This window comes from Sus scrofa, chromosome 18, assembly GCF_000003025.6.
Source record: "Sus scrofa isolate TJ Tabasco breed Duroc chromosome 18, Sscrofa11.1, whole genome shotgun sequence".
NCBI lineage: Eukaryota > Metazoa > Chordata > Mammalia > Artiodactyla > Suidae > Sus > Sus scrofa.
Genome location: NC_010460.4, coordinates 5,707,363 through 5,719,456, shown reverse-complemented (window position 1 = coordinate 5,719,456; position 12,094 = coordinate 5,707,363). Strand labels below are relative to the sequence as shown.

General features: G+C 53.0%; 1 protein-coding gene across 13 annotated transcripts in view; it reads right to left on the bottom strand.

Annotated features, from left to right (window-relative positions):
• The window catches only part of PRKAG2 (protein kinase AMP-activated non-catalytic subunit gamma 2), a 269,685-nt gene that overhangs the window by 25,305 nt on the left and 232,286 nt on the right, over positions 1-12,094 (bottom strand). For 8 of the 13 annotated variants that reach the window (XR_002340245.1, XM_021078611.1, XM_021078616.1 and 5 more), the window contains one exon: positions 11,029-11,135. The exons of 1 other annotated variant lie outside the window; for it this stretch is intronic. Coding sequence is in view for 11 of the 12 variants with exons in the window: in XM_021078611.1 (XP_020934270.1) it covers positions 11,029-11,135 (107 nt within the window). In the remaining variant the exon portion in view is untranslated. The remainder of the gene's footprint in view (positions 1-11,028; positions 11,136-12,094) is intronic. 4 more of the 13 variants (XM_021078612.1, XM_021078615.1, XM_021078618.1 and 1 more) reach the window with 1 other exon arrangement.

The window sequence follows — 12,094 nt, the reverse complement described above, 5'->3', positions numbered from 1 at the left end:
CCTGATACAAGTATGGCTATAAAACCTGATGGGCTCATAAATTGTTAGAATAGCTTTTGGGCCACAGCTTGTATCCAGAATCACTAAGATATTCATACTGTTTGCATCAAGCCTGTACTGCAAAAATATTAGCACTATTGGTATACTAGCTTGTTCTCTGTCGAGTTATATACTCATACACAGGTTTTAAGAGTAGGATTCCTGAATCAAAGGTGTTTCTAATATGGAAAACTAGAAAAAGATCTGTCTATAACAAAAGAAAACTTGTTAAATACTGGCACAGCAACGAGAAAAACGAGCATCAAATAGCAGAATTATGAAGACCATGCTGAAGTAAAAAGCTTGGCAGTAAAAATGCAGACTATCAAAGTATGCATTCTAATTACCTAAAACACATGTAAATGGAATAGATCAAAGAGAAAAAGCCCCCCAATTGAATTTCTATATTAAGGAGATAGGGCAGTGAAAGTGCATTTCTTTAAAAAATTTGTGTATGCTGTGGCATAATTATCTTTTTAACTAAGAAAGAAAAAGGTTCTTTTCCTACCCATTATATTCCAAAGCCCCTTGTTAACTTACTAGTGAAAAGGAATGAGAGAATTACAGGAACCTAGTGCTTCCAATCAGAGTAGGATTAATAACTCAGCACCTGTTTCTGCCTGAGTTGTGACACATTTTGCCTTTATTTAGAATGACTTATGTAGGCACCTGGTCCACCCACACGGGAACAGAAGGACGGCTGCTGGATATAGGGGCTCTCATTAATCATTTTCTACACTTAGCCTAGTCCAGCGCTGTCCTGAGTACAGCAGGGATTCTGTCCATCCGCTGAACCAACTGGCAGAGAGCTGGGAAAAGCAGGAGAGGAGGGCCAACCCAGCGACAGGGGAGAGAAACCAGCATCCACACAGTGGGAACATGGTTTTTGAACCGCAGTTTCTATCAGGAATCACAAAAATATTCATGCTGTTTGTGTAACTAAACAGCTTGTGAATGGTCTGCTCTTTCTACCTGGGTGATGCTTTGGGAATCCTTGGCTCTATTATAAAAGAATCCAGGGGAAAGTCACAGATAAACAGACTTTGAAACACAGTAAATATCTGCTTAGCTTGTTTTTCTGCACTGGCTGGAGTAGGCAGGGAGTGGGAGCATTTTAAAAAAACCACAAATTGCTTATTGTTTTCTCCAAAATAACAGATTGAGCAGAGAAAACCAGTATTGAAATCATTCATCAGGATCATTCACGTTCCCCGAAGTGACCACAGCTGTTGAAAAGCTGCTCCACAAAGTTCTAGTTTGGCCATGATGAGACAGCTGAAAACAACTACACAAGTTGGACAAGACCCACAATCACGATTCGAGAGCACTGGGGGGCACCCCACAGGCAGGATTCAAGAAGCCACAATTCTTGAGAGAAAAGAAAGAGATGAACTGAGCTCCAAGGTCATTCTGGAACTTTTCCAAAAGCACTTTCCAAGTCATCCTCAAAGAGGCAAATTTCAATAGAAAATTGGACTCTAGAGAACTATGTCTAGATACTCATGTTGCAACAGAAGAAAGGGTGGGGGAAAAACTGTAATTGTAATGTATACATGTAAGGATAACCTGACCCCCTTGCTGTACAGTGGGAAAAAAAAAAAAAAAAGAAAATTGGACTCTATCAACAGAAAGAAACCCCAGGCAGGAAAACTCCAAAGAAAACCACACCCAGCACGTCACAGATAAGACGCTGAAAATCAAAGGCAAAGAGGAAATTAGCCAGAGGAAAAAAAAAAGACTAACTTTCAAAGGAGTAACAACCGGACAGATGGCGACACCAACAGAAGCAGGGGTCTGACCTCAACACTCAACAGAATGGCTCTTCTTTCAGAGACAGGGAAAATCCTGCTTCCCCACAGTAACTCCGCTGACTCATCTGCTACCTAGAGGCTCGTAAACAGCCCCTAAACGCTCCAGGTTACTAAGCGAGCCTCAGGGTCGCTGTAAACAAAACACAAGGAGGCGACTGCACAGCCCCGAGGCCGACACGAGGCAGACGGACGGGCCAGTGACATCGGGTGGGACTGTATCGTGTGCGGACTTGGGCTCCTTTGGAGAACATAACCGCTGATGCCAGTGGGTGGATGGCAAGGCGGAGAGTGAGGGCAAAACCCAGGGCAGCCCCAGTGCAGCTGCAAAGGGAACAGGAAGGATTCCTGGCGAAAGGGGCTGTCACTTCTGCACGAGGAGCTGAGACAACCAGACGCTAAGGAACATCCTTGGAGTGAAGGGGCGAAGCTGTGAGACCAAGCAGACAGACAGCCGCCCTTCGTGGGCTCAGGCCCTCAACCCTCTCCAAGCCCGGACCGTCTTAGTCACGAAATGGGACTCACAGATAATGTTTCCGCACAGGGACTGCAGGGACACCTGGACTCACGGTGCCGATGCTGGGCACCAGGAGCCAGAAAGAATAAAGGCTTCACTTTTCCGCTTGAGACAGCCCGGGCCAGAAGCACAGAGGAGGATTTACCATTTTAACTTCACCCACACGGATTGCCGACACGTCCACCCTCCAGAGCCCCCAAGCACCACCTGCAGGGGCCCCACAAGTGCCGGCGGCACCTGCACGGCCCCGGGCTCGGCCACCGCCTCGCCGCCGCCATCGCAGGGCCTTCTGACCAGGCTTCCTCAGCACCCCGGGGCGTGGAGCTGCCTGCGGGGCCGTCTAGGACTCCACCTGGAAAATGCTCCACTTGGTCTTGGTTTCAAGGCCAAGCCCACGGCTACCACAGGGGGACCGGCGAGGGGCGAGGGGCCAGGGGCGGGCGAGCTGGGAGGCGGGAAGAACACATACGCTCCACCGCGTAAAAGCGCTGATCAACGACACCCTCCAGAGCACAGGAGAGCCGGCTCAATCGTCGGCGACAACCGCCGCGGGAAAAAGCAGGCATGGATTCTGGGTACGACTGATGGACTGTGTACTCCTGAAACGCACACGGCACTATAAGTCACCTCCACTCCAATAAAGCACAACAAATGCTTCACAGTTAGAGAGGGCACAGGGTGTTACCAATTAACCAGCGACCAGGACAGAAAAGGGGCTGGCACAATCTAGTTCTAGTTCTCAGGGAAAAACTCTCGGGGCTTGAGTACCAATGTGCTCCAACTGTTCCCAATTTAAAACTTTTTGTTTTAATAGGATTTTGAAACCAAATGTGATAATTACATAAGATAGAAAGCAAATTTTCACACAGAAATGATTTTTAATTTTTTTTTTTTTTTTTGTCTTTTTAGGGCCGCACCCACAGCATACGGGGGTTGCCAGGCTAAGGGTGGAACTGGAACTGTAGCTGCCAGCCTTCGCCAGAGCCACAGCAACGCGGGATCTGAGCTGCGTCTGCACCCTACATCACAGCTCAAGGCAACGCCAGATCCTTAACCCACTGAGCAAGGCCAGGGATCGAACCTGCGTCCTTGTGGACACTAGTCAGATTTGTTTCTGCCAAGCCACAGTGGGCGCTCAATCTTAACTGTGAGCCACTCACGACCTTGGATGGTGAAGCTTCAGAAGTTCTGGTTTTATATACATCTCACCAGGTGAGTTAAGACAGACTTTAAGAAGTAGAACAAAAAGGTACAGAGAGAAGACAGGATAAGAGCATTAAAGGATCAGTGAAGGGGGCCCAGGACCACCAGACTGAAGTTCTACAAGAAAGAAAACAGGAAGAAACAGCACAAGAAACACAGGCCATCGAATGCTGGGTTCCTGAGTGGAAGAGACCATAGCCAAGCGTGGTGTCCGGAATTCGGGAGCACCCCTGGCAGAAGAGAGCACCCCTCAGGCTGCAGGGGGCACAATCACATGCAAAAGATGGAGATTAAAACAGAAAACACTGGGAGTGCCTGCCTGGCTCAGCGGTTAACGAATCTGACTGGTATCCACAAGAATGTGAGTTCGATCCCTGGCCTTGCTCAGTGGGTTAAGGATCCGGCGTTGCCGTGAGCTGCGGTGTAGGTCGAAGACGTGGCTTGGATCCCAAGTTGCTGTGGTTGTAGGCTGGTGGCTGTAGCTCTGATTGAACCCCTGGTCTGGGAACTTCCATATGCTGTGGGTAGGGCCCTGAAAAGAAAAAAGACACACAAAAAATTAGAAAAGAAAAGAAAAAGAAAAAACTGGAGTTCCTGTTACGGCTCGGTGGAAACGAATCTGACTAGTATCCAGGAGGATGTGCTTCAATCCCAGGCCTTGCTCAGTGGGTCGGGGATCCAGCGTTGCTGTGGTGTAGGCCAGTAGCTGCAGCTCCAATTCCACCCCTAGGCTGGGAGCTAGGGCGAGTGTGGCCCTAAGAAGCAAGACAACCAACCACAACAGCTTCCTCTTCAGCAACACTGACAGCCAGAAGAAATGGAACGATGCCTTCAAAACTGTCAGTAAAAGCGACAGAGTCTGTACACAGCAGTCTGCAGATGGAAGAAAAGGGATGGTTCATGTTTCAAGGAACGTCGGCACCCCCAGCCCCCAGTACTTGGGCAGTGGGGCCTCGTCCTGGGATTCCTGTCCTGATGAGAAAGACTGGCCCTCGGGCAGCCGTCTGCAAAGCCAGAGAGGCCTCCCCCGACCTTCAGCCGCCCGTCCGTGGGGCCGTCAGGGCGGCCTGCGGGGACTGGGACAGGAGGCTGCTGGAGAAAGAGCGCCACCCACAAGGACTACATCTACAAAGCAGAGAGGCTCGCGCTAAGGCCAGGGGAGGGTACGAGGCTCTCAGGGGACGGTGACGAGCAGGACGCGGGAGTGGCTCCGAGGGGTGTGAAGCTGTCTGGGTCAAGTCTGTGCGCGCGGGAATCCCATGGAGAACTTAGAAGATGGGAGCATGAAGCAGCCGGAGGTGTTCACGGCAAACAAAGCGGAGGAGCTCTGAGCTCCGGGAAGAACACCGAACTCTACCAACAGGAAAGGCCAGCCCCGCAGACCCCGGGGCTCAGGGACACTCGCAGACGCGCCCCCAGGACTGAGACACAGTTACACTGGGGGGCGGGGGGAGGGAAGCCACACAAGGAACAAGCACCAGGAAGAAGAAAGTGTCCAAAGTGACTGGGTGGTGGCAGCATGGCACGGAGTGGCACTTTCAGCAGCTGAGCTGGTGTTTCTGGGGAGCAGGACAAGGCCACAAGGATCAGCGACCAGAGACGGCGGGTTTTACGTCAGATTTTCTGGTCTGCTTTTAAACGACCTGGCATTTAAAACCATCATCTGTGCTTCTGTGGTGAACACTCTGCTGGCGGCTGGCGTGAGCACACACCCGTGTAGCCTGGGGGTGGGAGGAAGGCCACATCGGGTCAGCCTCAGTTCTATCCCCACAGTCCTAACCCCGCCCCGTCGTCTTTTCTGGAATCCTGATGTGCTGTAATAACCTTTGTTCTGGATGCCAGCTGCTTACCACTTGGTCTGAGGAATAATTTAGCTTATTGAGGGATCTTTCTGGATATCAGTTATTTTTCACCGTCTCTCCTGGTTTCAGGTTGTTTGTTACTGTGATGATGCTATCAACAAAATCAGTATTCCAGTCACTGTCCCAAATGCTGATGAGCTCAGAGTGAAAGAACCTTCTGGCGTCCTACTGGTTTCTTAGCTGGGCTCCCGGCAAGCAGAGCCTGGTCTGCATGTGGTTTAAGAAGGCGATCCCAGGTGCCCAAGCGACACGGGTTGGCAGGGGGAGCCAGTACAAGGGTGGTGATGGAGCTGCCCCCAGGTCAGGGGACCGACACTCCGTTCCACTGGCATCTGCCAAGGACAGTCCTCCCTGGGGTGCAAGGCAGAGGTCTTTACCCACCGGCTTGGCCTCCGCTGGGTAAGGAACGGAGGTGTCACCCGCTGCACCACGCAAGGCAGCAGTGACTGGGGTAACAGGTGGCCTGGCCCACAAGAGGCGTCCCACACAACCAGAACCCTTGCGCCAGGCGGACTAGGATTTCATTGACATTCTTTCAAGGTCCACGATGAGCCATTAACTCCCTGAGTTGCCAAAACATACATCACGGATGCCTCTTATCCATTAGGACACAAACAGGGCTGTCAGCTGTGCAGCTGAAACCCAGACTTGCCTTTCCTTGTGTTACCATGTTGGCAGAACAATTCAAAAGCAAACCAAGTGTGTGCTGTTAGAAATGACCACATAGATGGGGGGGAGGAGAGAAACGTCCCCTGCGGAGGAATTCTAACTCAAGCGGCCACCCTGTCCTCCGCTCCCCACCTTCTCCTCAAGGAGACAGTGTGGAAAGGAGGAAGAGGAAGCTGAGAAGCAGACTGCACCGGGTGGCAGAGGTTCCCATCAGCACGTGGAGGTCAGGGTGACAGCACCTGTCCTCTGTGCTCGTCCTTCCCAAGCCCATAACCCAAGTCTGACCCTGAGAAAAAGTCAGACCAGTTCCAGCTGGGGGCACCCCGGAGACCACCGGCCCAGCTCCTTGAAACTGTCCAGGTCCCCAGACCTAAGAACATCTGAAAAACTGCCACAGCCAAAAGGAGCCTAAGGAGACATGACGACTGTGCAGAGCAACCTGAATGGGATCCTCGGGCAGAAAACCGGCATCGGGTAAAACGGGGAAACCTGAACGACGGACTTCAGGCAGGGACTGCGCATCGACACTGGTTCATTATCTGTGACAAGTGACCATCCACGTGTAAGGTGGCAAAGACGGAGGGAACCGGGTGTGGGGTACATGGGACCTCTCTGTACACACCCACGGAAAGAATGATGAGGTTTGCTGCTTCGCGTCTGCAGGAACCTGGAAGTAAGTGTGGGAACAGCTTCGAATAACATTAGACCCCAGAGAGGGAGTTTAACACTGCATTTGGTGGCGGTCTGATACAGGGGGATTTACCAGAACTGTGGACCTGATGTTCTGCGCACGCAGCTGGAAACGGCTCTAGAGCCTTCCGAGCCGACTGCCTGTGAAATGCGGGGCTCTGCCAAGTGCCCGATCAAGGAGGCCGAGGAGCCAGAAACTCCGGAGGCACCATAAGGAAGCGCAAAGCCACAGACTCGGGGAGATTTCGGCGCAGGCGGCCTGGGCACCAGCCCAGCTTACAGTCCCCAAAGGGGCCTGGGGGTCACTCCCTCCGCAGGCCTTTGAGAAACGTCTGAGGGCAGGAAGCCCCTCCATGTGTGCAAAGCTCCGTGCTGGCTGCGATCTGCAGGGGCTGCTCGCGCGAGGGTCCACTGATGCCAGTGGGGTGACGGGGCTCACGGGAGCTGGCCTGCAGGCACATGGCCAGGATGAGAATGTTCGGATCCACAGACAGTTTGGTAACAGCTAATTACAGTGTCCAGGAATTCAACAGATACACGGCCGTCTAAAACCGAACTTGATCCATGTACACAAGAAAAGCTCTGCATTCAGGGCTAAAACCCTGACTGGAGTCATGAAAACGGAGCCATGTCCTGGCACCGTTTCCAGACCTGGGCCAGCTTGCAGACCCAAGCCCGGAGAGGAGGGCTGGTGCCCAAGGAAGGTGCCTGCCGCCCGCCCAGGACTGTGACTCCTGCCCCACTTCCCACGGGGACCGAGTGCTGAGGAAGGGGAGACGCCAGACAGCTCGGAGCGGTCGCTCATTCCCAGGACCCAAATGCCACGGTGGTCGCCGGTCGAATGGGGACTTATGGTCTGACAGGTGACAGACGGAGTCTCAGCCAAGGTCAGACCCGGGGTCTGGGGTCTGCAGACACTGTGGTCCTTCCCTTAATTCTCGAATGTATCACTGAGACCATACGCTCTCTGACCCATGCGGCCAGGACGTCCGGTAAGATGGACCAGTGAGGACGCCTTTGGAGCTTAGTGTCCAGAGGTTTTCTGTCGCACCCGGTGAAGCTGCCCGTCTGGCCTGGGACAGCAGCTCCCAGAGCAACTGGACTGTTGTAGCTCCAGATGCCGCGGCTGCTCCAGATGCAGCCTCCTGGGGGACCTGCTGCCTGCACGCGCTTCTCTGCAGCAGCATCTGCCTTGACCTGGCAGAGTGGGCTCTGGCCCGTGGGCCCTCCGCAGGCCGCGGGGTGAGGGTCAGGGCCCGCAGCATCGAGACACCCCTGAGCGCCCACACTCACCCCGTCACCCCTGCCACACTTGGCAGGTCGCTGGAGGAACCCTTGCCACGTCTGCTGCTTTGTCGCATTTCCCGCGTGACCTGCGACGGCCGTCCTCAGAGGGGCCCGGGGCAAGGCAGGGCTCTGTGTGCAGCCACCGGCAGGCGCTGGCGGGAGGGGTCACTGGGTTTGGGAAAGAAAAATCTGGCAGCAGAAACCCCTGCCTTCTGCTCCTGGTACTCTCCTTGAGAGGAACGGTTCCTGGCTCACTGTGGGGCCTGGGGCGGGAGGGACAGCGGAGCCTGAGACACTGGGGGACTCGCACCCTGAGTGCCCACCCTAAGTGCAGGGCGCTCCTCAGTGTCTCTGTCGGGGGAACCGGCTGTGAGGGGCCTCGTGTGGGCAGGGGCAGCCCCCTCCCTCAGTCACACCACAGCCTGGGGCCCAGAGTCCTGCTGACTGATGGGGACAGGTGGGCCCCATCGGAGGGACAGTGGTGGCACGGCAGCCATGGAGGGCAGGACTCCAGGATGAGTGCCTGGCTTCCAGGTCGCCAGGACTGAGGCACCACCAGGCAGAGGCCACAAGGGAATTGTCACAGCCCCACCCGCAGGAAGCTGGTGGCCGCCGGGGCTGGCCACCAGGCTGCTCTAGTCACCTCTGTGCCCTGAGACCTCTGCTTTCAGTTTACTGGTGAGTGGCGAACTCTGGGTCCCCAGACCAGGTGCATCTTTGATCCTTTGCACCCGCCGAATAACTCGGCCAGAAGAGACCTGTTCTACAGCTGACTTTCTTTTTTAACTTAAAAATAAGCACATTCTCAACCAATGATTTTTCCGTTTTTCTTGACGGCTGCACGCTGTCACGGGCACACCAGGAGCCATCCGGGCGGCTCTTGTGGAGGATGTTCAGGTGCTTTCGGGCCTGGGCTGTGCCTCCCCTGCTGGCCTCCCTCGCCCTCCAGACGGATCCAGCTCCTACTGCAGTCTGGGTCCAGGCGACGTCCGCTCACCCCTTTCAAACACATCTTTGACTTTGCTGTCGCCAGTGCCAAAGTGCACCCCGTCTCCATGGCAACACATTTCGGGGCCTCAGGACTCTGGGCTCCAGGGGATGAGGCACACCCAGCTCCTATTACTCAGGGGGTGATGCCCACTGGGTCAGTGACCACCGAGGATCCCCACAAAGACCACAGTTTTCTGGTATTACTCACTTGGGCTAAATCCTAAATTCAGAAAGAGTCGGTTTTATGGCAAGGGAACAGCAGAGTAAGAGTGAAAGCAGACACAGGTACCAGATGTCACTTGCTTTTCTGTTGGTGGAAAACCAAGGTCAGGCCTTCCTGGGGGTGGGAGTGAGGCTGAGTTGTGCTAACTTGGTTCCTTATTTGGGGAATTGAGAAGCTCTCGTTATTTTACTACTGAAATCTGTACTTTAGTGGTAGAGACTATATATATATATATATATATATATATATATATATATATATATATATATTTGCTCTTTAGGGCCACACCTGTGGCATATGGAAGTTCCCAGGCTAGGGATCGAACTGGAGCTACAGCTACTGGCCTACACCACAGCCACAGCAACACCAGATCCGAGCCGCATGTGCGACCTACACCACAGCTCATGGCAACGCTGGATCCTCAACCCACGGAGTGAGGCCAGGGATCGAACCTGCATCCTCATGGATACTAGTCTGATTCTCAACCTGCTGGGCTACAATGGGAACTCCTATTTCTTAAAGTTACTATCTGTTTACTTTCCCTATAAATACCATAACTGGATGGCTCTCTGCCCTCTTTGGGTCAAAGAACCTCCATTGGAGAAGCGCCCAGGAGGTTACCTGGCAGAGTCACAGGACAGAGAGCTAATTTATAAAAGTCAAAAACAACTGGGAAATAAGAGTACAAACAAAGCCATTTTTCACATTCCTGAGAATCCTGGGCAGCAGAGACTGAAGGCAGGCAGAGCGGCCCCCGGAGCCCAGAGTCCAGGGGAGAGAGCCGCAGGGGCGCCCGAGGGCCGGAGGGCAGGTTGGGGGCCCAGAGAGTGGGCCGGGTAGGCACACGCCTCCTATGACAGCCGACCACGAGGCTGAGAGAGGGACACACTAAGCACCTAACCCCAGAGTTCTGCTGCCGGCCCCCCGCCACCACCCCCGGCCTCTGCCCCTTTCCCCCTGGGCACGCACCCTAATAAAGCACCAGCCCATGAGCTCCTGGCTCAGCGGCTTCTTCGGGGGACCCAAGCGAAGGTCACCCTGCTTGGGAAAGATTTATGTATAAATTCACACGCTAAGTGCACACACACATATGTACATGTACGCCACATATTTTATTATGGTGGCTGTAACCTGACCACTGCACTGAGTGTATTATTTAGAACTTTTCATAAACGATTGTGAGCCATGCTGGCTGGTATAAAATGAGTTCCAATAAGCATAATTTGAATAACCGAAATAGTCAAGTTCATATTTTTCTGCTAAAAGAGATCAATAAGGTTCTCGGGAGATCATCCACCACCTTACGAAGTTTTTAACCAGTATCGTTCCAACTTGAGTATTCTACTTGGTAACTAGGGAAGGCCACCGGGGTGTGTTGAGGGGGCGGCACAGCTTAAGGGTTAAAAGCTTGGGGTCCACACACATCAGACAGACCCGTGTTCAAATTCTAGACCCTGTCACTCACCAGCTCTGTAGACAAAGTTCTCAAGTTCTAGAGTTTCTGGATTAAACTTGGTGATTTAAATTCTTTAACTCCAGAACTTGAGTTTCCCTCTCTGTAAAATAGCACATTCCTGAGAAAGCTGCCCCAGCCCCTGAGAATACAGCCTAAACCTCAGCACGGGTCCTGACGTGCAGAAAAGAATAGCCAGCGACTGCGGGTGCAGCTGGACTGAAATTCCCTCACAAGCAGCCATCCGGGTAAGACACCCCCAATTCAGGAAAACTGGGCACACTCACTTGCAACGTGGTATCAAAGACAACAAGCTTGGAGCTGGTTGGAACGATGTCGTAACACTTGTGTGACCTCATGAATCGCATGTAAACGCCACTTTCTGAGTCTTCTGCTAAAAAGGAAAGAAAAAAGGCAAATACCATTAAAAGTAAAGAACCTCCTCTATCGGATTAACAGTGTGCACGAAACACCTACTGCTCACAGACTTGATGAAAACAAGAATGGTTCTCCCCGAAAGAGCCAGGAGCTCATGCTGTTCACCCCGAAGTCTCCTCGCTGATCAGGATGGCGAGGAGACACCGCAGGGCCCGGGGGGAAGAGGAAGAGCAAGACTGTTTACTGGCCGAGTATGTGACTTTATACATAGAAAATACCAAAACGTCTACAACAAAGCTCTCAGGTCTGAAAAAGGGTTCTTTCAGCAAGGTCACGGAATGCAGAGTTAATGAAAAAACAAAAACCATGCTATTGTAGTTCTCTATGCTAGCAACAAACAATTGGAAATTTAAAAAATTAAAGGCATCAGTTATATGAACACAAAATGGAAAAACAAGGGACCCTGAAAACAGTAACGACGTGAACAAACGCCCGTAAGTAACATCATCTTAACTATTTAAATTTCTGTCCAAGTCAACTGACAACTGGACCAAGGAATGGCGACGCAGAGTGATGCCCAAGCTGCGCCCGTGGCTGGACCACAGCCCGCTGCCTGCCAGGCGCTCACCGCGGTCCTCCGGGTTCACATCCCCAGGAGACCCCCTTGACACCACCGCTCAGCCCACCCGTCTGTGCATCTGGCAGATGTCCAGGAAGAAAAAAATTCCTCCCCGACACACCCTGAGGAGCAAACTGAGCGCTGCCGAGCGTGATGCTGACCGAGCTCCTTGGCCGTGGAAGGGAGCTCGTTGCTCTCTCCCCCGTGGGGTGAACGCTCGGGATCTGCCGACTGGTTTGTCAGCGTCGCCATCCCGGCCCTGGGCTGTGTGCTCTGGGAGGAAGACCAAGAGGCGAAGGGCCGTCTCGCCCCAGAGGGTCCCGCGGGCCCGCTGTCAACGGACGTGCCTCCTGGAC